Source organism: Toxotes jaculatrix, chromosome 18 (assembly GCF_017976425.1).
Source record: "Toxotes jaculatrix isolate fToxJac2 chromosome 18, fToxJac2.pri, whole genome shotgun sequence".
NCBI lineage: Eukaryota > Metazoa > Chordata > Actinopteri > Toxotidae > Toxotes > Toxotes jaculatrix.
Genome location: NC_054411.1, coordinates 13,306,633 through 13,332,573, shown reverse-complemented (window position 1 = coordinate 13,332,573; position 25,941 = coordinate 13,306,633). Strand labels below are relative to the sequence as shown.

The window sequence follows — 25,941 nt, the reverse complement described above, 5'->3', positions numbered from 1 at the left end:
TCAGACTTTTCACCAACACCCTTTTCCACACCTTCTCTCATATCATTTTGATAAATGCACCCTCCCGCCTGTATTACTCAATCAGTATTTGTTTTTCTTGAAGTATTTAGTTAGCACAGGCCTCTGACATTTATAATATTGATAAATCCTACCAATGATTTCATTTATGCAACATATCCACCCCATTGTTCCCTCGGTTTTAGTTTTTTCTTTTCTTTTTTTAAAAGAAATAAACAATTTCCTCTTATTTTCTTTAAGGAATGAGATCATTTTAAATGAGAGAAGCTACAAGACAACTATAAAACAAGTGTGTGAAATTATTAAACTAATGCCATTTCTCCTTTGAGAAAAATCCAAAGAATGAATTACATTTAAATCTTTCCTCTTAATTTTAACATTAAATCACATTTTCCCACTCTTCATTATCATAGTCTCAAACGAAACTTGACATCACTGAATTTGTGGAGGTGGTGAGCTTGAGGAGGACTGCATTACATTTCTGGAATGGCATGTGTCACAGATCATGTTAGCCCCTTGGCACAAGCCACAGGCAGTCGCTGGTAGAGATGCCTGTCACAAGGAAGGAGAGGCTCACAAAGATGCAGAGAGAAGAAGAATGGGAGGGAGAGAGAGAGCGTGTGCGTACGTGTACGAGAGAGCCGAGTCAGAGGAGAGTGAAAGCAACGTAGATTAACTGCGAAAGGAAAGCCAGACTTGTTTTTCCCGTTTCTACATATCTCTAGAAGGTGGGACGTACCCATGTAAACAGCTAAGCTCAGTGCACATACAACTCAGCAGGATTGGTTTCTCTACCTTGGATTTAAACACTTAAACCGCACTAAAAGGTACAGTGATGTATTTAGATTTCAGGTATCGGCTTTGTGTAAACTGTTTTTGTGTGTGTGTGAGAGAGAGGGAGAAAGAGAGAGAGGCAGGTGCACCTGTCAAGTGAAGGACATCTGCTTTGTGCCAGTAATATGTGAAGACTTCTGAAGTAGTTTTACTTCATCTTGATTCAGTAGAACATTTAAGAATTTGTAATTGCACAAAGGGCTTTGGCTGTGCATTTTTTCTTTGCTGGCGCTTAAAAAAAAGTTAATGCAGTTTTCACTGCTTCATCAACATGTTGGAAGAGATTACAAAAATAAGAAAGACAGAAAGATCCAGGAAAACAGCTGTGATGTTCTTTGCATAGCACAAACTTGTTTCTTTTATATTCAGCTCAAACAGTTTCTCCATCAAGTTTTGGTGGTTGTGTCATCTGCATACCATGCACCTGGTTTCAGTGGTTTTTCCTGTCATGTGTATCTGTCACTTAAATGCATGCGAGTGTGCACACAGAATCCACAGCATTCTTACAATCAGCTTGTGGAATGTGGCACTATTGAGCTCTCATTCATCTTTTTTTTTTTTTTTTACGCGATCCAGACGAAATTGAGATGAGTGTGTTTTAATCAGCTGGGTGAAGTTTTTCAAAAATCTTTTGAAACAAAAAAAAAAGTTGTGTTACATGAATTCCTTTGTAGATGTTGCAGCTGAAATAAAAATATGTACCTGTATTACGCAACAATTTAAGAATGCAAGGCATGATTCACTTGAAAGAGATAATGTATTGCTAATCACAGAGACAACAATTTCCAATGAACAAGAAAGTTGTTGGAAAAGTCACACAAAAGTTGCAGACATTTTCCTATGAAAAAAAAAAGTATTATTATAGTACCTAAAGATTGCTCACTAATGCATTACAGCACATGCTTGATTTTTCTTGTTTGCATCCACACACAACAGATGTCTGCATCACCTCCTCCGGTGGTCCCGAGAAAGCCTTCAGGCGTCCGGGTCATGATAACCCCAGGAGAGCAGCCTCCTCCCGGTAGCCTTCCCATTTACACAGGTTCTGGCAAAGGTACATCGTGACTAATGTTTATGTGTATATTGGAGCATGTACTTTAGATGTATTTTCATCCCCTGCTTTAACTGCTTTGTTCTTCCTGTGCTCAGAGATTGGTGCCAACTTGGATTCAAATCATATATCTCAGTTGAATGCAGAGAGAGAAGTGGTATGTACCTGGTTAATTAGTTTAGATATTCTTTTTAATGTGCATTCATATGTGAATCAGTGGGTTTATCTTAAAGTCAAAGGAGATGGCAGCTTGTGTAAAGAAGCTTCACCAAAATGGCCCAACAACAGCAGATAGAACAGTGCTAGAAAAATAATCATTAGTTATGGATAGAGGCAGTGTGACAAAAGCCTGTTAGAAAAAAAAAGGTATCACAGCTGGAAGATATGAAGAAGGAGATTTTATTTAGTTCTGAACCATAAGGGCTTCCTCTTCAAGCCTTACGTCATCAGCTGAGCTCGCCTCTGTGGCCAGTACTTGCAGTAAACACTACACGGCAAAGGTTATAACATTCAGGTTGTTTGCTGAGAAAGCAGTTGTATCAGATTTCATTTTACAAGATGTTCTAGCATTACAAATGCAACATCATCTCAGGGCTACTGCATTGTACTGCAAGGTGACTGCATAAATATGTTACCTTTCATGTCGATGTAAACTCTTTGAACACTCTTTGGTTGAATAGCTTTATAAATTACCAGTATTAGGAATTATTACGTGATTAAAATAATTTCCATAAGCTGCACAGATGAATGGCTAAAACACACAAAATGTGTCTTCATCAGGAGATTATGAATCACTGTTTTGACGATGTGGAGCGATTCATGGGACGGTTGCAGCAGACAGCCGAGGCCCAGAGTATCCTCAACCAAAGGAAGAAGAAGAGTAGCAGGAAGAGCAAGAAGAAGGGGAACGAAAATGGTGAGAGAACTGGTACCATCCCATCAACTAATTACCGTGGTCATGGTTTCACAAGGACGGTCAGGAGAAGATTAGGCTGCGGAACAAGAAGAGTAGAAGCAGGAAACAGTAGACAAAGGCTGATTATATTGGCACAATGTTTTGTATGCTGGAAGCATGTCAACAGGCAGGTTGCCAAAAAAAAAATCCTTCAGGTAATTCAGAATGTTTTTGCATATAGTAAGCATGGCCAAGAAACATGACAAACAAGTGACTGAAGCTGGGCCAAATCAAAATTCAGGAAGATTCAGAGCACAAATAACCTAATATTAAAAAAAAATTTCAAATGTGCTTCACTTCATACAGTAGTTTGTTCTGCTGGGCTAACGACGATGTACGCAGCTTGAAGTGGCCATCCAGTGGTATCGCTGGACATTGCCAATAGGTCGTGAATGGGTGTTTGTGTTTATCTTCTGTTTGCCCTGTATTGTTGGCCAGGCAACATAACTCAGGTGTTTCCCAGGTTTCTGTCCCAGTGCATGCTGGGAGAGGTGTGACCCTCGATAAAACTAAAGGCAGTGAATGTATTAATAATGAAATAGGATGCAAGGCTGTTATTAGTCATTACCACTGGCTTTGTCTTGTGGGAGAGTGCTTGCTGGAACAAGAAGACTCCACACCTTTATAGAGTCATTATCAGCAGTGGAATACTTGATTTTACTGTGGTGTTTCTGTTATTCTTTCCTTTTAATTTTATTTTCTATTATTCTTTTACTTTCCCAAACATAAAGTGCGTGAAAAATCAATGCATGTAACAACAACAGTGATTGTGATGGGTCACAAAGTTTGTGTGTGTGTTTCATACGTATACTTTCGTTACATACTTAAGTTATTTTGGCTGTAACTGTGATTGTACTCTTCTGTGTGCAGATGATTTGTTGATCATGAAAGCTTACCCTCCGTCAGAGGAAGACTTCGTGGATATCTTTCAGAAAATCAAGTACTCCCTCAGTCTGCTGGTGAGATTAGACCGGTCACAATGAAGCACTGAAGTAACACGCAGCACTGAAACTGAAACCAAAATCTAAATGACTCTATTTGTTGGTTTATCCAGGACCGTCTCAAGTCTTCCATTGCACAGCCGGACGCACCAGACCTGCTGCATCACATCTTTGTGCCTCTGAGACTAGTGAGTCTTTCTAATGTTACATTTAGTGATTTTTCTCTCCATGATTCTGACTTTGGTGACCTCCTCTTTCACAGATGGTAAATACCACTGGAGGGCCAGCTTCAGCTATGTCAGTGGTTAGTCCTGCTATGACCAGTGGTGCTGTTTCACTGCTCCAGGAGCATCTGACTGAAGAGGAAAAGGAGCTCTGGACTTCATTAGGGTCCAACTGGACTTCACCCTGGTCTGTATGTTTTTGTATGTGTGTGTGTAAATCTTAGTCAGAGAGAGCGTCATGTTGATCTAACACAACCCTCTTTTTTTCCCAGTTCGCAACTTAATGTGTCTGTTCCTCCATATTCACCTGTCTTCCTGGACGGATGGCAGCCTCAGGCCTACGACTCAGCTGGCCAGCCGTTCGAGGATCCCGTCGAGTTGCAGCACAAACAGGATGCCCTCAGGGAAAGTAGGGAGGCACAAAATTTACATGACCAAGCTCGACAAACAGCGGAGAGCCCTGGTGAAAGCACTGAGGCAGTGTAAGTCTGTAAGCACTGGAAAAAGTGCTACAAAACAGGGCATAGTTACGTTTTATAAAAGGTGTGACAATACCAGCTAAGTCACTAATTTCCATGTATCTGTATCCATGTATATGTAATTTCCATTCCAGAGATGGAAACGGGCTCCCACCAGAAGGTGAGAGACTTTACTGCTGCAGTTATGACTTTGTGGCAAGAAACAGCAGTGAACTTTCTGTACTACAAGGAGAAACACTGGAGGTAAACACACATAATTAGAATGAGGGGCAGTGACTCACCTGTACAAGTAGATATATTATTGGAATATGCCACCAAACTCAGCTGACTTGCGAGGCTTGTGTCCTCAGGTAATCGAGTCATCAAAGCGATGGTGGAAGTGTCGGAATCGCTTCGACCAGATAGGGTTTGTTCCCTTTAACATCCTGGAGCCTCTGTCAGCTCTGAATAACACAGAGAGAGACAGCTCAGTGGTACGCAGGGAGTCAAAGGTACGAGTACAGACACAACTACAAACACACACAGAGAATAGTTTTGTTGCTGTTGCTTTTTGTCTCATGCACGTCCATCTGACAGTTTTTAATTAATTCCCGTTTTTCCACAACAGAAGATCCCACTTTCCCCTCCAGCAAAGTACTTCACATTTGCTCCATCAAGCCCAGTGGGGACCAGTCCTACAGCTATAAGCCCAACAGCGCGACCCCAGAGCATGGTTTTACCATCTACAACAATGGGAGAGGAAAGTGACCGAGGTAACATGCATCCTGTCTGCAAACACAAAAATATTCACAGTAACACTTTGGTGTGTGAACACCTGCTGTATGTTCTCCAAATTGTATTGAGAGCAAGTTAAAGTGTACAAATTTTAGAATATTTCAGCACACAGCAGCAGGAGAAGTTAAGGTCGCACTTACTAAGGTCATGTCTCCAGTGGACAGGGCTATTTTAAGACACTTTTGCATCAGTTTCTAGGACAAATAGGCTGAGTGCCTTGCTGTCTTTGCCAGAATCATCATTTCCTGCATAGCGTGTCTTCTACGCAACCAAAATAACAAAACTGCTGAATCAAAAACATCTAGTCTTTTGGTTAAAATCATCCAGCTTTTTTGTTGTTGCTTTACAAATGTTTGATTATATTATTATGAAGTGTACTTACCATTCATATTCACATATATTCACACTGCCATGAACCTAGGAAAATGAAGAAAAAAAATGTAACTAATTTACAATCAGATTTTTTGCAGGATAGATGATAATTTTATGTGAGAAAAGAAAATTACCAATGACTTCTTGCATTTGGAGAAGCAATGCAATGCACAGCAAACCAGGAAATTGAGCAAAAAATATAGAAATATAGAAAAAAAAAGCTTTGACTCACCATATTGTATATGATGCTGCGTATCACACTGTGCTGGTCTGCATGGTTGTGCCAATTATATTTAATGTGTTTGTGCAGTCCTGATAATGAACGATGAGCTTCTTCAGCGGATAGCTGGGAAAAGAGGCTCAGGCCGTCCGCTGGTGGTCCCCCGCTCACCTGACACGTCCACTCCCCTGAACTACCACTCGCCACCTGCTGAGGTGGAGGCCTGGCTCACCGCAAAGGGCTTCAGTCAGCAGTGAGTGTCCACCACAGGAGACATGTCCAGCTCAGACTGTTTCCAAAAACCTGATTCAGCACAAGGCTTGTTTGTAGAACCTTTTGGTTCATTTATAGTCACATAACCTGTTCTTATGATCCTCTGGTTTAAGAAACATCAGGGGCTGAGTACTAAAATTAATCAAAATTATTCATTTGTATCACTAAGACAAATGAAAATGATTCTGTTTGGAAAGTTAAAATATGAAGTAGACTTTACTGATCCAGTGGAAGAGCACTGCCTTGTCTTCAGTGATTTGAATGGAGGTGCTTACTGGACACTTCAGTGCTGACAAAGTTCTGTTCACAGGTTATTACATTATACATCCTGCTCATGGGCACAATAGCGCCCTCAAATGTCAAAAAGGGGCTACTCTCTCTGCCTGTGTTTATGAAATGAGTTTGAATTGACCACAACCAAATCCTCTTCTTCTTGACAAGGTTACAGGTGATATTTTGCCAATGAAAAGTGAATAGACACCAGCACTGATTTTGTGCCTCCTTTTCTCCTCTGTTAGGACAATTCAGAGTCTGGGCATTTTAACTGGAGCGCAGCTATTTTCCCTGAACAAGGAGGAGCTCCGTGCTGTGTCACCGGAGGAAGGTGCAAGAGTTTACAGCCAGATAATGGTGCAGAAGGCCCTTCTCGAGGTTTGTCCAGTGTTATTCTGGATGTACTCTGTGCGTGTGTTTGTCCATGTGTCCTGAGCCAGTTGTTTGCTCAGCCTTGGCTTTTGCACAGACTTGCGTCATTTTAGCTCATTGTTACTGACCTGCATTGGCTAAAGATTATTTACCATTTAATTTACAAATCCAAAATGCATCGCAGCTTTTTTTTTTTTTATTACTAATTATTAGGAATCCTCCCTATTCTTTGTCTGACATTAAGGGGATTTCACATTTAGGGTGTCTAAGATTTACTGTACAGATACTGGTTAAAAATAGGACCAAAGAACTGCAGTTTAAATGCATATGTGAGCTTCTTTTGAAGTGATATTTCTCTTTTAACTAATCTTGTGTCCTCCTCAGGATGTGCGCAAAGCCACGGAGTTAGAGACGGTGATGGAGAAGCAAAAGCTGAGGATTAGCAGGAACTTAGAGGGTGAAGTATTTGACTGAGCCTTCCACATCCACTAATACAGATGTGGCATCAAAGATCAACGGACATAAATGTTGTCTTGCTTATCCAACCGGGGGCACAACTGTTGCAGATGGAGCGCAATTCCTTAATCACACATTATTGTGTTTCTCCTGTGCTACAGACTCATCAACAAAAGCAAAACGTCTTATATAACTCTCTTATACTGGAACGATATTTTCTCTTTTCTTTTTTTAACGCGTTTTTTTTTTTTAAACAGAGGCGCTTTAAACTCCTTGCCAAAGCTTACTAAAGTTGTTCAGTCCATTTATTTTTTATCACCTTTTTTTTTTTTTACAGTTGAAATCTTTCTATTATCCTTTGTTTAGGCAATATTTGGGAAATGACAATAAACACAAATGCCGCACAATTGACAGAATCACATAAAATGATTGATATTGCTGTAAAACAAGTACGATAACAACGGACTGAAACTGCTTTGCAGAGCTTTAAAACCCACGAAATGTGCATTATCTTAAAAGTGTTTATGTCTCCACAGAATCGTCAGCTGTCAACCTGTATTAAGGCAATGTGGCTTGTTGCAGCCAGATGTTGTTTAAGACTAAATACACATTAAACTGTCCTGAGTGTACAGTTTCACTCCTGACTCTTTCTATGAGATGAAAATGTTTTCAGATGTTGCATTTTCCATTGTGATTTCAGCTGTGCTGCACATCATAACATAATGTATGACATGTAAGGGATACACTGCTGTGGATGTATCAGCTTGATTAAAAAATGATGTGTATTTTTGTATAGATTTGAGATTAGTAATTTCAAAATTGGTTAGTGCAAAATAAGGACTCAAATCTTTTTTTTTTTCCAGTTTTATGAGGAATTAATAAAACCAGTGACACCGAAGATGTCAACAAACATAAACCAGAATCAGTTCGGTGTTGATATGACAGCAGGTGGAGGTAAATCATCACCGTGCAACAGATTACTTCAGTACTTTGTTACCAATAACATTCGCCTGAGGTCAAATGTTCTAGTGTAAACAGTGATTCTTTGGCTCAACTGCAAATTTGTTTGAAATGATTCACATTTTAAACAAATTTCTTTGATTAAACGTTTAGTCTAGAATAATCACTCTTAAAGTATTTGAGGACAAGGTTCAAGTAAATAGTTAAGTCAACTAAGTGTTGCACTTAATACTCCTAAAAATGAAAGTACTACCTATCATTTGTTAAATAATAATTTAAAAAGTATTCCACTTTACTACTTATTCCTTCACAACAAGGCTTTGTTAACACATGTACAATTTCCTAATGATTTCAAAAAGAAGACTGAAATCTTGGGAAAAAATTGTGTTATTTTTCTTTCTCTGATGAAAAATGTCATACAGGATTTTGTGAATGTATGAACCTGCTGGAGCTGTGCACGATTGTCATATAGCTGAGCTTCTCTACATTTTCATCTGACTTTTTTCATCTGACTTAAAGTAACGTGTAACTTAATAGCTGTTAAACTATTTAGATTTTTGGTGATTTGGGAATGAAAACCATAAACAAGCACTTCAAAAAAAACCATTGGTTAGAAAGACTTTGGCACTTTAAGTGACTGAGGGACACATTCTGATGTTACACTAATGCAGCTTAAATTATAAGAAGTCACATTGCACTTCCTGAGGTATAGTTTTTTGGCAGGAACACTGAATATGACCCCTCTTTTTCAATGACTGTAGTCACACTGTCAGAAGAGACAGGCCTCTGAGCAGCAGGAGAAGAGGTAGAATTTACTGATTCCCACTGCGTTCGGCTCTCAGGGTCTTCACGCCTCACAGGTGCTGGTCTGGTCACAGCAGTCCCAGTTCAGGAGCTCTTTCCCCTGAAACCACAGCTGGATCTCCCTTTGAGCCCCCTCCAGTGAATCACTGGCGTGGACCACATTCCTTCAAATGACCAAGACATATTGTTATTTTACCTCCACGACAGAAAAAAAAAAATCACAAGCAATATCTTCACAAGGATGCAATATTTTTAAAGTGGCACTCTCATAAGGTTGTTGTCAAATCCTGAAACGTATGCTTCACGTCATAAGATCACGTAATGACATGAGGTTACCTGCTGACATGCATGCTGAAATCTCCTCTGACTGTGCCTGCCTGGGCCTCGGCTGGGTTAGTATGTCCCACCATGGTACGAGATGTCTGGACTACATTGTGGCCTTCCCACACCTAAATAAAAATAAACCAACACACACACATAAAAACAAGATGTACAAGACTTGCAGCAGGTTTACAAATGATGCACTCGATACAGGAGTATCCCCAGAAAGAGGAGCCCTCACCATGACAACCACAGGTCCTGAGGTCATGTAATGGAGCAGACTTGGGTAAAAGGGCTTTGTCCTCAGTTCACAGTAGTGCTGAGACAGGAGATCCTCAGACACCTTCACAACAGAGACAGCTATTACAAATCAAACAAAGACATTGCACATTACACAAATATCTCCCAACATATCGGTCATTTCAGACTTTCAATACCTGCAGCATTTTCAGGCCGACCAGCTTGAAGCCCCTCTGCTCAAACCGCTGGATGATTTGTCCTACGAGACGACGTTGAACTCCATCTGGTTTTACAGCTATGAGAGTCCGCTCCCTCACATCTGGAAGACCTGGTGGGACACACAGAACCGATATTAGTAACCTACAGCGATGAGGACACATATTGACCCAAATTCACCCACATTACTGCAGAGAATCGCGCGCGTGTGTGTAAAACAGAGATGAACGACGCCGCTTAGACAGAGATTACTATTTGCAGCTGCCACATCACGCAAGGGGCTAATGAATGAGCACACGCGATCAATTAAATACACACGTGACCTTGACAGGAGAGGAACTTCGTCTAACGGCATTCAGCCTAAATTTAAGATGGTCTATGCCAGTAAAGAACAACAACTCGTTGGCGGGTCGGATGGAAGTTTCGCGCTGAGAAAGAGTTTCGGGTGTTGCGCTGGATGGATCTGCGCCTTTTGCACGCATTGCGCACGGGGTTTGGCCCACTAACGCGCATCGCAGGTCACTGTTTCTCCATCGTCGCGGTTACCCACATCATCGTCACCATTATCTTCTGTGTCTTTAACCTAGTTCTAGTTCATGACCCCATGAGTTTGGCAAGAGAATTTGTTTTCGCAAATGGCCTCGTTAAGTTTGGAACAAATAAACCTTGCGCGTCGGAGGTAAAGTCTCGGAGACTCAGTGCAGCAATCTAGTATTTAAATGTAAAGAAATATGTATATTTGTCATCACTCACACAAAACAGATTCCTTTCTGAATTTCTGACATAAATAAATCCTGGAAGGTGGCTATTTAGTCCTTTCACCTGTTTGTGAACCTAAAAGAAAAACTCCTACAACTTAAGTGCCTGAAAAGAAAGAAGAAGAAGAAGAAAGTAGAAAAGCAAAATCGAAAGTTTCACTGATCACTTGATATAAGCCCAGTCACTTACTTGATCTGCCCCTGTGCCCAGCAACTCTAAGTCCGTTCAGCAGCGCAGTGGGAAACCCAGAAACCAGACATTTGGTGGTTTCTTGATCTCTTGAATAAAGCTGTGGGATAATTCTCTTAAAAATGCACCTCTGCAACATGATCATGTTTTGAGGTGTGTTCTGTCAGCCTCAGGACACAGAAGTAGACCCTCCTCAATCAAAACTCACGAGTCACCACCCGTCTCCCTGTCTGTCTGTCCCACCTGATTGTCGCTCAGACTGAGACATATTTAACTCCAGTGATGCCAGATGTGTCTGCTGTTTCTCTTAAGCCTGCGAAAACGTTCAGCACTGACCGGGAATCCAGAAAAGTGTGGTTTCCACGCCTGCCTGATCCCAACTTTGGATTTAACAAGAAAAATAAGTTATATGCGTAAGCCCTCTGTCTTCACCCCAGCAGGTTTCTCTGTATGCAGCCAATGTCCAACAGATAGCCTAACTTTTAGTCCCCTTTTGGATTTTTTCCGTTGGATCCTACATTTCCCACAATGCAACTCAGTCCTGCAATCAAATTCATTAGATCTGTTCCCTTGTGGACCTGCAGGCCGTGCTGAGTCACATGAACCTCCAGTCTCTTGGTCTGCTTTCTAAAATCGGCAGTCACAAAGTTGAACATCCGTTGCAAAGATAACTTAATAAATGGAACACATGTTGTAGCAGTGTTTAAAACAGCAGCTAAGAAAATCTTTTGAAATGAATAAACATCTTAACATCTAAGGCCCTGGGTAGACAGGCAGCACCAGGCACGGACACCCCTCACCACAAGTTTAACCTACAGAAAAGACGATGCAACATTGTTGTCTAGAGTTTGCGAAGTTGTGTCACCTCATTATTGTGAAGTTTGCAGAGATGTTTTGCTACTCCTCCTGTGGCGATGCTTCCTCTCTTCCGCATGTTGTGCCCTCACAGGACATTTGCCACATGTGACGTGTCACATGCTACACATGAGGACCTCTGTGTATTTGTCAAGAGCTTTAGCCATTCTCAAAATTAAAATCTGCTCAGCCTCATCCGTTGGCTCTGTAAAGACCCAAACCAGGTATTTGACTATTTGTGCATGTGTTCTACACAATGAGAAGCTTAAAAACAGTTGAAGTAGATGAATTTAAGTTAAAAGGAATAAAAAAAACAAAAAACAAAACAAAACAGTGTAAACATGCAGAAATGTCTTGAATTTCTTAACACAACCATTATTCGCACAAACAAAACTGTATCACTGCAAAGACTAATCAAATCAGTTTTACTAAAAAAGCACTTTATTTAATCAAGCAGGTTTTTTTCTTTTTCAGAATGGAATGATATGAAAGACCTTAAGTTGAGAGTCCGTCTCCTTTGGAGATGAAACAAAAAAATTGAAGGCAAAATGAATAAAAGCAGACATTTTAAAAACTCAAAATGAGTTGAAAGTGCTCAGTCCCTGCCCAGCTTTGTTGCAGAGGCATGGGAAAGAAGGCCTGGCTCAGACTGCTCCAGGTCTGGGCGAAAGCCAACTGCAGACCAGGTTTACATTTCTTGCCAAATCATCATTGGCAATACATAAGGAGGGCACTGCTTTTAAAAAAAAAAAATTATAATGCGCCGACCTTCTACAGTAGAAATCAAAGAAAAACATCAGCAGCATCCTCAACCTCCAATTACTCAACCGTACAATGTGTGTTGTTTCCTTCCTATCACTTTGAATAGGTGGAGTGAAGCTGAGTTGGAGAAGGAGTGTTGGGCAAAGTGGTCAGCACAGGCAGTCCTCGAAGATCATAGTTGATGTGTGGAGTGGTTCAAGCAGTCACTGTGCTATAGCTTGATGGTGCCAGTGGGCAGGCTACTATTACACAGTCTGTAGTAGCGAAGGTCATTCACCAGCCGCTGCACGCTCTGAGTGAACGAGGGCAGGTCCTTGAGAAAGAGAAGTTGAATACAGTAATACTGATTTCCACAGGAGACATTATTAAAAGCAACTTAAAATACTCTTCAGTATTAATATCTAGCCAGACTTTTAAATGCCACTGTAGTCTCGAGTTGCTGTGCTGTTTCATTTCCATGCACCAGGTTGAGGAGAAACCAAAGCCTACTTGCATATCATGTACATAACAGCTGGTCAATTTTGTCTCTGTCTAATGCAATACATGTGTCAACAGCCTGCAAAATACATCGCCACGGTTACCCCATTACGTAGAGAATTTCATTCTTACCTGCTCAAGCTTGAAGTTGCGTGCGAGAACAGCTCGTTGGCTGGTGTCTACACCCTGGCAGCCATTTAGGAACTCTGGCATGAAGGCCGAGTAGAAGGCATCAAAGTCGACTGAGGCCATGTTGTAAATAGCAAGGGTGATTTCCTCCTGAAGGAGGTCGTGGCTTTTGTGGAGAAGGACCTGCAGCAGCACGTTGATGAAGTGGAAGAGCATCGAGGTCCGGAAAAGCTTCTGAAGCACAAGAAAAACAACAGACTGACGATGGAGTATGTACCTGGGTGGTAAAGTTATAATGTTTTTATAACTGACAGAGGAGCTTGAAAAAACAAAAATACTGATATAAAAGCCCCACTTACTCTGTGATACAACTTGTGCTTGCTGTTGAGTGACTCCAAATAGCAGAGATTCTGCTTGAAGATGTGGATGTCAGGCTGCAGGAAAGACTGTCCGAAAGCCTGAGAAGGATATTTCGGCACAAGTCAGGAAATGAAGTGGAACTAGATTTAGCAATGATTTTGTCTATTAGATGTGTTACAGTTAATCTCATCAGCTGACATAACTGTTGATTCATCGGTCTATCCAAGAGGTACATGATGACAGCTGTAGGCACGTGTATACACCGACCTGCATGGCAGCTGTGAACTGGGCTTCGTTTTCCATGGTATCTTCAGCAGCTCCTCTTTGGACACTCGTTAAGACTGAAGTTTTAAAGAAGTACCTCCAGTTTTGGTGAAGTATTTGGTATAGCAACTCAAACATCTCTGCCTTGACATCAGGGGAAGACCGCTGTCAAAGACAAGAATTTCAGTGTATACCATCATAAATTACAGCAGTAAGAATAGCAGACCATTCAAATAAACAGCTTTTTTGGTGATTTTGGCAGGTCTTTCCACTATATTCATATTTAACTCTAGTTTTTTGTAGGAATTCCTATGGGATAAATTATGCCACATGCTAATTTTAGCAGGCTAATCAATCTAGATGCAAAACAAAAGGACAAAGAAAAACACAAACTCCACAATGAATGTTAACTTTGCACAAGTGACCACCAACTGACCTCTGCCACCACTGGGTAAACCTGCTCCATGCACAGAGAGAGGATGCTGGGAAGGAAGGGCTTGAAAGCTTGACCAGGCTCTTGCACCACCACCTGCAGGATTTTCAGGAACTTCTGCACCACTCTACACCCTGCACTGCCCTCTTGCAAAATACTGGCTGCCAGCTGTTCCCTGCAGCACATATAAGTGACATTACATCAATTACTGTATAAGAGTGACTGCAGCAATTTCAGTACATGCCCAATGTTAATTCAACCTTTATCCATCTAGACAGGATGCTAGCAATTGTTTATAAAAATTGTGGTGAACTAAAAGTTGTTTTCTATTTTTTTTAATACCTGGTGAACATGCTGAGGAAAGTGTGGATGATCTGTCCTGTGAAGGCAACACCCATCTGGACTCGCAACGCTTGAAACAGCGTCAAGAAGAAGGCCAGCATCTCGTCCGTCACATCTAGGAAAGCAAAATAGCAATTAACAAAGCTGGGTAGTCAGATGACCTTTTGTGTTGTTTGTTGAGGTCTTCAGAATTATTTTTCTCTTACTTGTATCAATTGTTATATATATTCTATCTATTCTAAGTAGCTATGGAATATTTCTGTGTGCTGTTTGGGACACAGGACTCTTCTTAAAGTCATATCCTAATTTAAAGGTGCATTGCTGTTGGCTGTACTGGTGATGCAGGTCTATAGTAAGGAAATATAGAGACAGAGAACTCGATTAACATAAGATGTTTGCATGTGTGGCACACTGACCTGGCTGCTGAATAAAGACTGGGAAAAGGCTGAGGGACACTTGGACAGACTCCTGAAGACTCTGGTAACAGATCTGACGCGATTTGGTGGATTCCCCAGAGATGCTGTCTACTATATCTCTGAGCACAGGAAGGGTCTGCTGTATCACTGCTTTCACTAGAGTAGAAAAAGAAAATACAATTAGAGGAGGAAAAAGAATGACAGGGTGTCAGTATAAACAGACGTAAAAAAAAAAAGAAATACTGACTGTCAGCCAGAGCAGGTTGCCGTGGAGTAATGTTCACTGTCCCTCTTAAAATACGATATTCTCGCGTGAGGGCTGCCAGTAGGCTGGCATGGTTGCTGGAGCGTGTTTGCCACTGCTGCTCACTCTCTGGTAAATTTGGCCACAGGAGGAGTAGCATGTTGGATAAAGCCCTACACACCAACATGTGAGCCTGTATGAGCGAGCACATGCACACAAAGAATAATTATTTCAAGTATTACGGACATTTCAATTTTAATTTAATTTTTTTTTTTATTATTATGCTGTAGTGTGTAGCATTAAATTTAAAGAGAAATTATTGACTGCAACAAACATTTACCTCTTGGGGAAGTCTGCGAGTCCGATTCTCAGTAGTAATTAGGTTGAAAATATTCTGAACAGCTGGCAAAGTGACCAAGAACACAGGCCGCACTGTAGATGTGATGGAAACCATCAAATGGCATGCTGAGAGCAGCAACTTTTCAGGTACCTGAAATAAATAAAAAAATAAAGACAGAATATAAGTGTTAAAAGAAAAAGAGCCACTGGGCTTTGATCTGAATAAGGTCTACTCTGTCATGTGTATAAGTAACAATGAAAAAAGGCAACACTATCCTTAACGCACAACTAAAACAGCTGATGTGAGGGGAACATTAATCAAAAAGGACCAGATGAGTAGAGCAGAAAATAAACACAAAAAGAACTTCTGTGAACACAGGCTGCAGAATTTAAACCTTGGTTAATATTTTACCATACTTCCTCCTTAATGAACCACTGTTTCAACATCAAACCAACACCACTTTTTTCTTAGTTTACCCAAATAAGAGATTCTGCATTAGGGTTGTGCCGACTTGGCCGATAGCATTGTCTATCGATGTTTAAAGACAGAAACGCTGATTGTTATTTTTTCAGCTGGTGATCACTGTTACTCAGCACACTTGACTCTGCTTGTTCATTTAAAGCAGCCTGTTTGTACTCCCTTTTCCATCTAACAAACCTGACAGGTGCACTGTGCAAGCTGACAAAACCCTGTATTTCCATTCTCCATACGCTGTGTGTGTGTGTTCATTGAATCTGTGGGACCACAGCTCTTTTCTCTGGTTTGCTACCTCTATATGCCGGGTCTATTGCTGCCAGGCCAGCTTGTATCTCTGGCTGGAGCCTGAAATTCAATTAAGAATGTGTATACAGCAAATGCCTGTAATTATTGACAGTTGACTTAAAGTGCACAGTAGAACTAGCTTTAATGTGTGTAACTGGGGAGAAAGAGGGAGGAAAAGAAAGAGAGAAAGACAGGGTAGCTACCTTGGCTGTGATGAGTGGGCTACTGGCATCTATTGCAGATGTGATGAGGTTGATGAACTGGCTCTGGTTTTGATTGTGGACTTCACTGTAGAACTGTGCAAGCCAGTGAGAGTAGGCTTGCAAAGCAGCAAGGGCCTGTGCATGTCTGTAACAAACAAACAAGAAATAAAATTACTCTGTAGCGTCACTATAGAAAGGTCTGCTCTGACAAAGGGAGGTAACTTCATTAACACTGTGTAAACAGCCACGGCAGCTTTTCAGTGGCTTTTATTCATGCACACAAATACTGCAACTGTTCACACGCACAGTTCCCCTCTCTGGTCGGTGACACTGTGCTCAACAACAAGAACGGTATAGTCATGTTATTTGTAACCAATGAGTCACAAGTAAAGGGTTAAGGTTAAATTTTCCTTTCATGTCATGAGATACTCACACATCAATGAGGTCGGGCTTGAGCACAGAAGGTACAGCAGTCTCCAGGTCGTAAAGGCTGGTCTGAGAGCCGTAGCAAGTCACTTCAACCAACCTTGAAAAAGAGAAAGGGTTTATTTATTTTTCTCTTTCAATGGAGCACAGTAAACAGAACACAAAAACGGGGGTCGGGTCAAGTTAAGAGTGACTTGAGATTCTGTAACACTAAGAAATGTGCAATAATACTGTTCAACAGTACATTCTGAAACACACATATAGCTTCATGTTGTAGGTGCAACAATTCCTTTTTTATGTTTTGAATTAGTAGCAGAGCACACACCTCTCCACCACTGCTAGGGCGTCACTGAACCGTGCAGCAAAAACTTCCCCAATGAAATGCTCAGCCAAGCGTCCGACAGCTTGAAGTAGGGAGCTGAGGTCCCTGAGAGAACAGTGAAGTCGACGACAGTCATTCTCCGCTGTGATATTGAGCCTCCGAGCTGAAAGATGACAGATAATTCAAACATTTTAGTCTACGGAATTGGCACCATTCAATGTGACTGTACCTAAAACAAAAACAGGATGTGAAGCTGAAAAAAATATTTTAAAAACAAAAAGTTTACTTACTTGTGCCAGTGGTCACAATAAACTGCTGCAAACCCAGGTACACGTCCAGATTTTCTTGAAGGACTGGAAACTTGAGAAAGAAAAGTGGAATAAGAAGGAGTCTGCCACTGCCACAGTGGCACTTCTTAACATGTAATAACTAAACACGTATCCATGTTCAAATAATGAAACATACAAATGTGTAACATGCACAGTATGCACTTAAAAGAGAGAGAGAGCAAAAAAAAGAAGAACACAGTGTCACAACCTCAGAACCCAAGAGCAAGTTTACAAGTGATCAAGAAGAAATAAACTGTTTGGAGGAACTGGTTCCAAACAGGAAACAGTTCACACAATCATATTCACACAATCAAATTCAGTTTAAGTTTTATTAACATTGACTACAATATAAATGCAAGTATGATAGAGCATTCACCGGATAGACATTTTTACTAAATACTGCAACTTTTAGTATCTCCAGATACTTCTGTTCAAGTCTGAAAGGTTGTTTACACCTAACATCAACACAAATTTATACTAAAATCAATACTAAAACACAAAATAACATAAACAATCAAGTCTTATCATGTTACATTCTGATAAAAGTGTGTGATTTTAGTGCTGTACTAGAGCAAATCAATCGATTATCTATCTAAGTGATGTTGCTAAGTAGTTTAATATAGCCAAGTGGTGTAGTATTATATTCAGGAGTCACTATCACTGCTTTAATTTTTTGGAAAGCTGTAGTGTGCAAAAAAATGTTTGGTGCTTCAAAGTTGTAAGCATTCCACATCGGTGTCAAAGAAAAGCTTCTGCAGAACATTCGCTCAAGCTGGAATACTATAAGAATCATCTGAATTTGGTCTGGAATTGGTTTACATGCCTTAAAACCTACTACATGTCAAGGTGTCACCAACGACAATCTCTTACCAAAGTTGTGAATGCATGGGATGGGAGCAGCTCCATCACCTTGGCAACCACCTCCAGACTCTGACGCAGGTACCTCTGCCACTCGGTCTGTTGCTATAGTTACCAAAACGAAGGAGGACATTCAGACTTTGAAGTGAAAGCTATAAACATCGTTGTAATGAGTGCATATCTTAAACAGGTTGACATGCTAATAATATAATAAACTTTTATTTTTGGCCTCCTGTGGTTACAAGAGATACGCTGAACATATTAAGTGAAGAGGAGCAAATGACAGACTGTAAAATATACTGTGTGTAAAATGTTCTTACATCATCATCCAGAGTCTCATCATCCAGCTCTTCCAACTGGGCCTGATTGTATCTGAACTGTATGCGATTCAGAACTTCCCTTAACAGAAGAACTAAGGCATCTTTGTACCTGTCCAACCATACACAAATATATTTCAGTACAACAGAATTAAACCAGAAGCCATATAAAATAAATATCAACAGATCAGATTGAATGTCTATACTGTATATAACTGCATTAATATGGGATCATTTATTAATTTTAGTTCACTGGGTGTTTCGGAAAGCCACTGAGGTTTAAAAGGGAAAAACTGATTTTCCAAGCTACTTACCTATTCAGGACACTGTCTCTGTCTGCTAATCTGCTTTTGATTTTGGTTGTTAGAAAATCCAAAAACACACTCCAAATGTCCAAACAGGCAAAGTAGCCTTCATGGGTAGGCTGAAAACAAACCAAAAAAAATAAATGAGGCATATTTGCAGGACACCTGTAGAAATGAACACGCCGTGGTGTAACACACCAACAACTGACAAAATTATCATTACCTGGTTGAAGGTGTACTTGAAAAGCAGGGCAAGAAATTCTACAATTGGAAATTGAGGACTGGACTCAATCCGCCTCAAGTGAACACTGACGAAGAGCCGCAGAAAATCTGTGAACTTTTCCAAGTAACTGCAAGATGAAACAGAAAACATAAAGAACACAAGACATTAAAGTCACCACATGGACAGTGACAATATGGCATGGGTTACAAAGTTTCATGTTAGCAGCTATCACATTAAAACTTGAAACTGATACTGTCATGTTAACTAAAACATACACACAAAACAAATAAATAGGGACAAAAGACACATATAGAATAAAAGAATAAGTTAGAATGACACACATGTGACAAAGCTGAGGTACATGGCTGTAAGGAACCAGTGTAGGGAGCAGCACTGATGAAAACAAAGACTGTTTTGAGAGACACCACAGTGCAACTTCTAACTGCAAACTAGGCTTGAGGGTAACTAAAATAAATATAACCAGACACAGATTACATGCTTAAATTGTCAAAGTAAAATAGACTGAGCCATACCCCTCATCAAGTTCCTGTAGGCGGCTCTTGACTGTATGAGCATTATTTTCTCGTGTCAGCCTCTGCAGAAGAAAGAACGTCTGCTGGAACATGCGCAGCAGATACTCCTCAAAATCCATTGGCACACAGTTCTTTGACACCAGTTCATTGACACAGGTCATGGCGAGTACACCAAGTCGGGCACGATCCACCTTGTTGCCCTCACTTTGCTGTCCATTTCGCCCTCCTCCGTTTGACGTTGGTGGTATTGTCCCAGGGTTAAGCTGCCCATTAGAGGAGGAGGAGTTGGAAGAGATGAAGGATCCCGTCTTGGCCTTTGTCTGAAGATCACAACCAAAACGTGCAAAATGGAAAATGGATGCCAGCAGTGTGGGTGTGATGCTTGTGGACAGGGGGATCCAGCTGAACAGGTGGGCTAAGCACTCCAAAACGAGACAACAGAGCTGCTGACTCTCACTGTCCAATGCTGCCATGGGTTGGCAAAGCAGCTTTGAGTACTGGCTGCCCTGAAACAAACTGCCCAGCAATTCCACTGATGGATGGAAGAGACACAAAATCGTCTGGTTAAAGCACAACAACATACCATTTGACAAAAATATCAGATCTTTGCAGTCTTAACAAACTAAAGGATGACTCACTCACCACTTTCCCCTGAGGTGGGTGAGGGTGGTGGGGTGGAAGCTATGACGCTGTGCTTGTCCCAATAGGTCTCCAGGATACCTGTATAACATGAAGGATGAATTTTGCAAGTCAGATTTAAACCTCATTAGCTGGTTGTAAAATAGGTGGTTTTAACTTTTCTGTAGATGTGCCTCAGTTGGATTTCAGACTGTCCTTCACATCCCTTGTAATGTGCTACATAACACTGTCCCCACAAACAGAGAGAGCACTGTTAGCTCACTCAGACTGCAGCTCAGTCACTGTTACATACTCTCATGTGTATCAGTTGCTACATCTGCATCATAGCTAGACAACGCTATGGGCTAAGCAATAAGAGCGTAAATCTCTTCTCTGCATCTTGCTTGGAACCTATTTTGCTCCCATAATGAAAAAATGCACTACAGTGGACCTACCAGATTCTACACCCATGACTATAAAAACTATATTTAGATCAGGAAATCACATTGCACAAAGTATTAAAGGCTGTTCTCACCCGTCAACAGTCCCAGCACTGTCGGTACCTGCTCCAGCAGCAGTTTACGCAGCTCATCTTTCCTGGCGACACTCAGGTCTTCTCGAGGACATGCAAGTTCCTCCGATGTGGTTTTCAACATCACCAACCCCAGTTGAGCCAGAGCTGGGGACTGGATCAACTGCAGTTCACAACAGATTGACAGACAATAAAGATAAAGACGACTGAAATTTGCGCACTACCTACAGGTCCTTCAAAACAGTTTCCAAACTTTTTTACGCCAGGATGAAATTAAAAGAACCTTGAACCGTGGTGGGCTCTATTAGCCTTTATTGTGTGGTTTGGTTGACAGTTCAGGGCTTCTCTCAGTGCTTTACAGTCTCATCTAAAACAAAGACCTCTGCTAAAATCTAATGCATTTAATACACTTTAATGAAATGAGACATTCCACTTATATAAATAGAGTGGCTATTTAGTCCTAAATTTAATAACTAAATTGATCATGTGACAAGATGCATCACAATCTACTGTATGTAGCTCATCACCTTGGCTTAACTGTTTGCTCTGGGAAATTTTGCAGTTTGTTTAATCTATTACTTCTATGTTCATAATTTGCTATATAGTAACAGGGGAGATAGTTTTAAGTGTAAAGTGTGGAAACAACTTAGAGAAACAGAAAAATACTTTCCATCACCAAACTATTTTTCTCCTGATGCGCAAGCATGCATATTCCATTGTATCTATGTAGATAAATACCTGTCCAGTCAGCTGTGGTTTGGGGCTGTATAAATAGAGGTCAATGTAACTTCTACAACCTCAAATACAGACTCTGCAGACTTTGTTAATCGACTGCCTTTTAATTTTGTAATGAAAGGAAATCGCGTGCCTCTTTGATGATTCAATATCTGTAAAGCTCTTTTTCAACACTGTGCTCTGAAGTAATAGTCCAAAATACCCACCTACCAATTTTACAGAAGTACATTAAAAGAGAGTATGCCTGAAATCCAGTATGAATACATTTTACAGATGTACAACAGGTCAGGGGTGAGGGGTGCAATTTAGTTTTAGCAATTTCAGATTATTAAAGAACACATGTTCAGTGTAACAGAAGTTATATTTTTCTTAAGTCTTACTCAACTTTTGTAAAGTACTTAAGAACACATCAACCAGGACCCAGTTACTGATGATTAAAACCTGCACAAAACATTTTAGTAGCATAAACTACACCAGCAGGGCTTACCTGAAGGGTGTTCGTAAAGAAATCATGGTAGAACATTGGCCAGTCCTGGCGACCAATGTCCACGATGACTTTGCAGAGTTTGTTACGGATGAAATAGGGCACAGACTTGTGCTGAGCAAGAAGGAGTTTGGGCAAACAGCTGCGAATCTCCATCTTGTCTTGTGAAGCAACACCAATCCACATCTTGTTCACCAGGTTCTGAAAGTAAAAAGGAACAATATGTTGTGAAACCTGTGTCTGAAGGACGCCATAAATGTATACAGACAAATATTCTGTAATAGTTCTCAACAATGTGTTTGATCAGGAATTCCCTAAATTAATTAACAAGAGATTTTTTTTATTGTATAGTTTACTGACAAATATTTTACTAACACATCTTCCCTTACAAAGACAATGCTACAAATAAAACACCTAGATTTAAGCATACCTATCTCAGATATGCCTTAAAGTAGATCAAAGTATGTCATTAGGGGCCACAGGATGTTCAGCCTTTTATCTCATACAAAATATATAACATATTTAGCTAACTGGGCTTGCAGAATTACAGAAATGAGGAAACAGGAAAACAGAATGGAACAAATTCTCGTTACCATGCCAGATTTTTAGTACCTATTAAGCAATACTTTTCTCTGTGTACTGTCTCATTTTCAAAGCATAAAAAGGCAAAGACCCTAAACAATACTATAAACTGAAAATATGTATCTTCCACATACAGGACTTACTTCAAATACTGTGAGGCTGTACATCATTACATACTCATTCCGAGTATTGGAAAGGAAGAACAAGCAGTGCCGCCATGCTCCAGTCTGCTGTGCAAAGTTATTCAGCAGCTCTTCTGCAGAGAAAAAGGAAGTAGCCATGATCACTGACAGAGGTACATGATAATGTAGTGCTTGCACACAGACTGAAAGTAATGCGTCACAACACAGGAAGTGTATAAAAAAGTGACACAAAAAAACACTTTTAACAGAAACCAAATGATTTCAGGTCACATTGTGTCAAACACTCCACAGTGAAAAATGGTCCTACATTACAGTATATTGTAGAATACAATACATTGTATTTGGGGATCCAGGCTTGCAAAGGCAGATATGTGTTAAGTATTAAAAACTCAGTATCACATGGGGGAAAACCTTTACCATTGGGAAAAATCTATATTAAAGGATGAGAGGACATCATGTAGATGACCTTTTTATAATCAACAAAATTAGATCTACAAATTGATCTATTTCACCTTGACTAAAACATGCAGTCACATTTTAAGGTAGTAGGATAATAAACGGACCCTGGAGAAAAGGGTTGTCAGACAAGTTTTTTCAGATCCAACTTCACATTTTTCCCAATTCATTGTTCTAGATACGTGTCCTATGTTGTTTATTTAAAAAAAAACAGCTGGGGGAACACTTGAGGACCATGCCCTTATTACTAATGTGCAGAGATGTTTTACAAGGCTAAACTTACCTATTTCTCTCTTTCGCTCATTGGTGGTGCAGCTGTGAAAGAACTCAGTCATAAGGCTCTCCAGTGCACGCAGCGATGCCTCCTCTGAAGCCTAGTGGATAGTAAAAGGTAGAGTTAAACACAAAATGCACATCTAGACTTTCTAATTGACAATATGCATTATCCAAACCACTGAATGCTGTATTTTTCTCATAACCATCTACCTATTTGCATGATAAAAAAAATCACACTTAGACATTATCTGTGCATTTGACAGATAAAATTCAGTGGTGTGCATGTCATGCGGTATACATGCACATCAGATGCTCAAGTGCAGACCAGTCATGAGCCGCACCAAACACCTGTTCACTAGCAAGAAACCCATCGTAACAGTGAAAATAACAATGCACTGCCATTCCATTATCTTGTTTACATATATTTATCATGCCAAATTGTTCTAATTTGTTAACAAAGAATGCCTGTGTGTAAGTATTTCAACATGTAGCCTTGTAGACTAATTTTAAGAGATGATCTCTTATAAGTTAGCACTTTCAGGTGTATGTACCATCTTGCTCAGGCGAAATCACTTAGTGAGCTGGAAACATATCTTCACATGTCCATGCCCGCACATAGCTATAGAAGATCATTGCACATGTATCACTGATGTGCACGTTTTGGCGTAGTCTCATGGAAATATACTTCACACAACTTGGCAATTCTACAGTTCGCAACTGCTGTCCAACTTGCTCTTATGATTCAGCATTGAGAATTGCATGAGAATCCCAGTCTTGGTCATATAGAATTTAAATAAAGTTGTGAGTAAAACAAATCAATTGTGTTATATCAATTGCTATACCACGCTTTGACAGGTAGAGGAAGTTGGGCCCTGCCTGGGAAAAAAAAAAAGAGAGATGGTAAATTGAAACTTTAAAAGAGCAGCTCCTGTTGCAGGCGGGTCTGAATTCCTCAAATAAGCCACAACTTGCCGAGGCTTAACACTACTCAAAGCAAATATTCGGTTTTGTAAGATGGGCGTCTTGTTCCGTGAAATGGCTTAAAGAGCTGTCACATCCCGTGAAATACCTGGCCTCTCACAAACCGTTATGTGACTTAACAGAGATACAGGAACGCAGTGCACTCTAGCATACGATATTAGCTTTATGTAAAGAAATTTAAATACATTATTAACATAACGTTAGGTCTTCCTGTCCAAATTTACGAATCAAAAGGCTCTTGCACCACATTAGCTATTAGCAAATAAGGCAGGAAGACAACGTGATCAGCTTGGTCAACAATACGCGTTATATTATACTTACCATGTTTTGCTGGCTCAGATGTTTTCTTCAGTTTATTAGGTCTCGGGTTAATTACAGTAATGAGCCAACATTAGCTACCTGACTAGCCAGTTCTGTAGCTAACGTTAGCTAAGGTGCTGCTGGCTAACGTAACCGCAGAGGGGGTTCATCATGGTCTGCTCGCCTACTTAGGTCGATACTCCACACTCAGCTAGCTAGCAAAGGTTGGCGTCGCTGACTCTGCTTTCAGTAACGACGTTAAACACCGAGTTAATTTTACCTAGCTCATATAAAAACGCGTTTTCGCTCACCAAGTATATAGGCTTAACATTGAATCATCTATCTCGAATCGGCAGGTCAGCTGCATTGTCGTGTAATTTAATTTACCGTTAAGTTAAATATAGAAATCTTGTTTTGTGAGACATCTAACACTGGCTGCAACACCGGAGAAATGTGAAGCGTTAATTAGCTTTCTATGTCAAGCGTTTCGAGGCTAGTTACCCAGTTGCTAACGTTGCAGCGGATGGCTAACTCGATAGCTTTTCTAGAAGCATGAAGACATCATTTTCGCTAGCTTGCTGTCAAACGTAGACATGCTTCCAGGGCTGTTGCTCGCGACAAGCTGCGTTTACCTTTAGAAATTTTGAAGCGGGTGAATGTGCACACCTAAGTTATGTAGCTGACTAATATAACTAAGATAACACTAAATAGATAATACTATGCGCGCTTGTTCCTGTTATTCCCCTTTTCAGTGCTTAGGGCGGCTCAAGATTATAGCTAGCTTGCTGGTTACAGGCTTCGCAACTTCCTCTTCTGCTGTAGAAATCAACCAACCCAGTAAGCTTGTGTTAAGCCAGTCACAGTAAGAGACGCGCGATCTCCGGTTATACTTTCAAATTACAGCATTAAAAAAAAAATAAAAAAAAATAAACAGTATTCTCTCTCACGATCAGTGTTCAAATAGATTTCCAAAGTAAAGCGCCGTCAGTTGAAAACGAACAAAAAATCAGCGTACTCAAAGAGTCATATATATGTTACAGGGCTAACCCACGCAGAGACACATATACAGAAATATGGCTGGCTTACAATGGGAAAACGTTACATAAATAGGAAAAGACAAGGCAAATGCCTCCTTAGAGGCATATATGTGCAGTAGTTTACCTCAAAACTTATATATTATCTGCAGAACCTTCCAAGAAACAT

The 25,941-nt window shown here is 40.4% G+C and overlaps 3 protein-coding genes across 4 annotated transcripts; 1 reads left to right on the top strand and 2 right to left on the bottom strand.

Moving 5' to 3' along the window:
* The first annotated feature begins 734 nt into the window (after positions 1 to 734).
* Positions 735 to 7,964, top strand: eps8l1a (eps8 like 1a). The gene is made up of 14 exons (XM_041061841.1): positions 735 to 845; positions 1,789 to 1,906; positions 2,002 to 2,060; positions 2,684 to 2,819; positions 3,729 to 3,817; positions 3,913 to 3,987; positions 4,062 to 4,210; positions 4,296 to 4,505; positions 4,637 to 4,745; positions 4,853 to 4,993; positions 5,110 to 5,254; positions 5,959 to 6,121; positions 6,660 to 6,792; positions 7,171 to 7,964. Exons 2-14 carry the CDS (start codon positions 1,789 to 1,791, stop codon positions 7,258 to 7,260), a joined length of 1,617 nt encoding a protein of 538 aa, XP_040917775.1. The 5' UTR covers positions 735 to 845; the 3' UTR covers positions 7,261 to 7,964.
* Positions 7,965 to 8,102: 138 nt separating this feature from the next.
* Positions 8,103 to 11,194, bottom strand: nme4 (NME/NM23 nucleoside diphosphate kinase 4). 2 transcript variants are annotated; one of them, XM_041061842.1, is made up of 5 exons: positions 10,732 to 11,194; positions 9,765 to 9,895; positions 9,569 to 9,670; positions 9,343 to 9,455; positions 8,103 to 9,170 (listed from the first exon to the last, which is right to left on the bottom strand). In XM_041061842.1, the coding sequence occupies exons 1-5, from the start codon at positions 10,874 to 10,876 to the stop codon at positions 9,050 to 9,052; spliced, it is 612 nt and encodes a 203-aa protein (XP_040917776.1). In that variant the 5' UTR covers positions 10,877 to 11,194; the 3' UTR covers positions 8,103 to 9,049. The 2 variants fall into 2 exon arrangements, with proteins under 2 accessions (XP_040917776.1, XP_040917777.1); XM_041061843.1 differs by lacking the exon at positions 10,732 to 11,194 and adding an exon at positions 10,107 to 10,355.
* Positions 11,195 to 12,005: 811 nt separating this feature from the next.
* Positions 12,006 to 25,537, bottom strand: xpo6 (exportin 6). Its single transcript, XM_041061840.1, has 24 exons — positions 24,760 to 25,537; positions 23,465 to 23,555; positions 22,726 to 22,838; positions 22,004 to 22,201; positions 20,785 to 20,944; positions 20,274 to 20,351; positions 19,632 to 20,163; positions 19,099 to 19,225; positions 18,885 to 18,994; positions 18,574 to 18,682; positions 18,266 to 18,358; positions 17,357 to 17,426; positions 17,070 to 17,229; positions 16,752 to 16,844; positions 16,319 to 16,463; positions 15,354 to 15,503; positions 15,017 to 15,206; positions 14,770 to 14,925; positions 14,354 to 14,468; positions 14,015 to 14,186; positions 13,582 to 13,743; positions 13,314 to 13,412; positions 12,958 to 13,188; positions 12,006 to 12,661 (listed from the first exon to the last, which is right to left on the bottom strand). Exons 1-24 carry the CDS (start codon positions 24,760 to 24,762, stop codon positions 12,560 to 12,562), a joined length of 3,459 nt encoding a protein of 1,152 aa, XP_040917774.1. The 5' UTR covers positions 24,763 to 25,537; the 3' UTR covers positions 12,006 to 12,559.
* Between the last annotated feature and the right edge of the window lie 404 nt (positions 25,538 to 25,941).

Excerpts from the sequence above, each read along its gene's own strand:
- xpo6 (XM_041061840.1), bottom strand. Across the intron at positions 18,995-19,098 it reads TCAAGTACACCTTCAACCAG|CCTACCCATGAAGGCTACTT; the intron begins GTAATGATAATT and ends GTTTGTTTTCAG. Across the intron at positions 12,662-12,957 it reads GCAACTTCAAGCTTGAGCAG|GACCTGCCCTCGTTCACTCA; the intron begins GTAAGAATGAAA and ends CTCTTTCTCAAG.
- nme4 (XM_041061842.1), bottom strand. The coding sequence starts at position 10,876 with ATGATCATGTTGCAGAGGTGCATTTTTAAGAGAATTATCCCACAGCTT. Across the intron at positions 9,671-9,764 it reads TCGGCCTGAAAATGCTGCAG|GTGTCTGAGGATCTCCTGTC; the intron begins GTATTGAAAGTC and ends TCTGTTGTGAAG. Across the intron at positions 9,456-9,568 it reads CAGGACCTGTGGTTGTCATG|GTGTGGGAAGGCCACAATGT; the intron begins GTGAGGGCTCCT and ends ATTTTTATTTAG.
- eps8l1a (XM_041061841.1), top strand. The coding sequence starts at position 1,789 with ATGTCTGCATCACCTCCTCCGGTGGTCCCGAGAAAGCCTTCAGGCGTC. Across the intron at positions 3,988-4,061 it reads TCTTTGTGCCTCTGAGACTA|ATGGTAAATACCACTGGAGG; the intron begins GTGAGTCTTTCT and ends CCTCTTTCACAG. Across the intron at positions 4,211-4,295 it reads TCCAACTGGACTTCACCCTG|TTCGCAACTTAATGTGTCTG; the intron begins GTCTGTATGTTT and ends TTTTTTTCCCAG.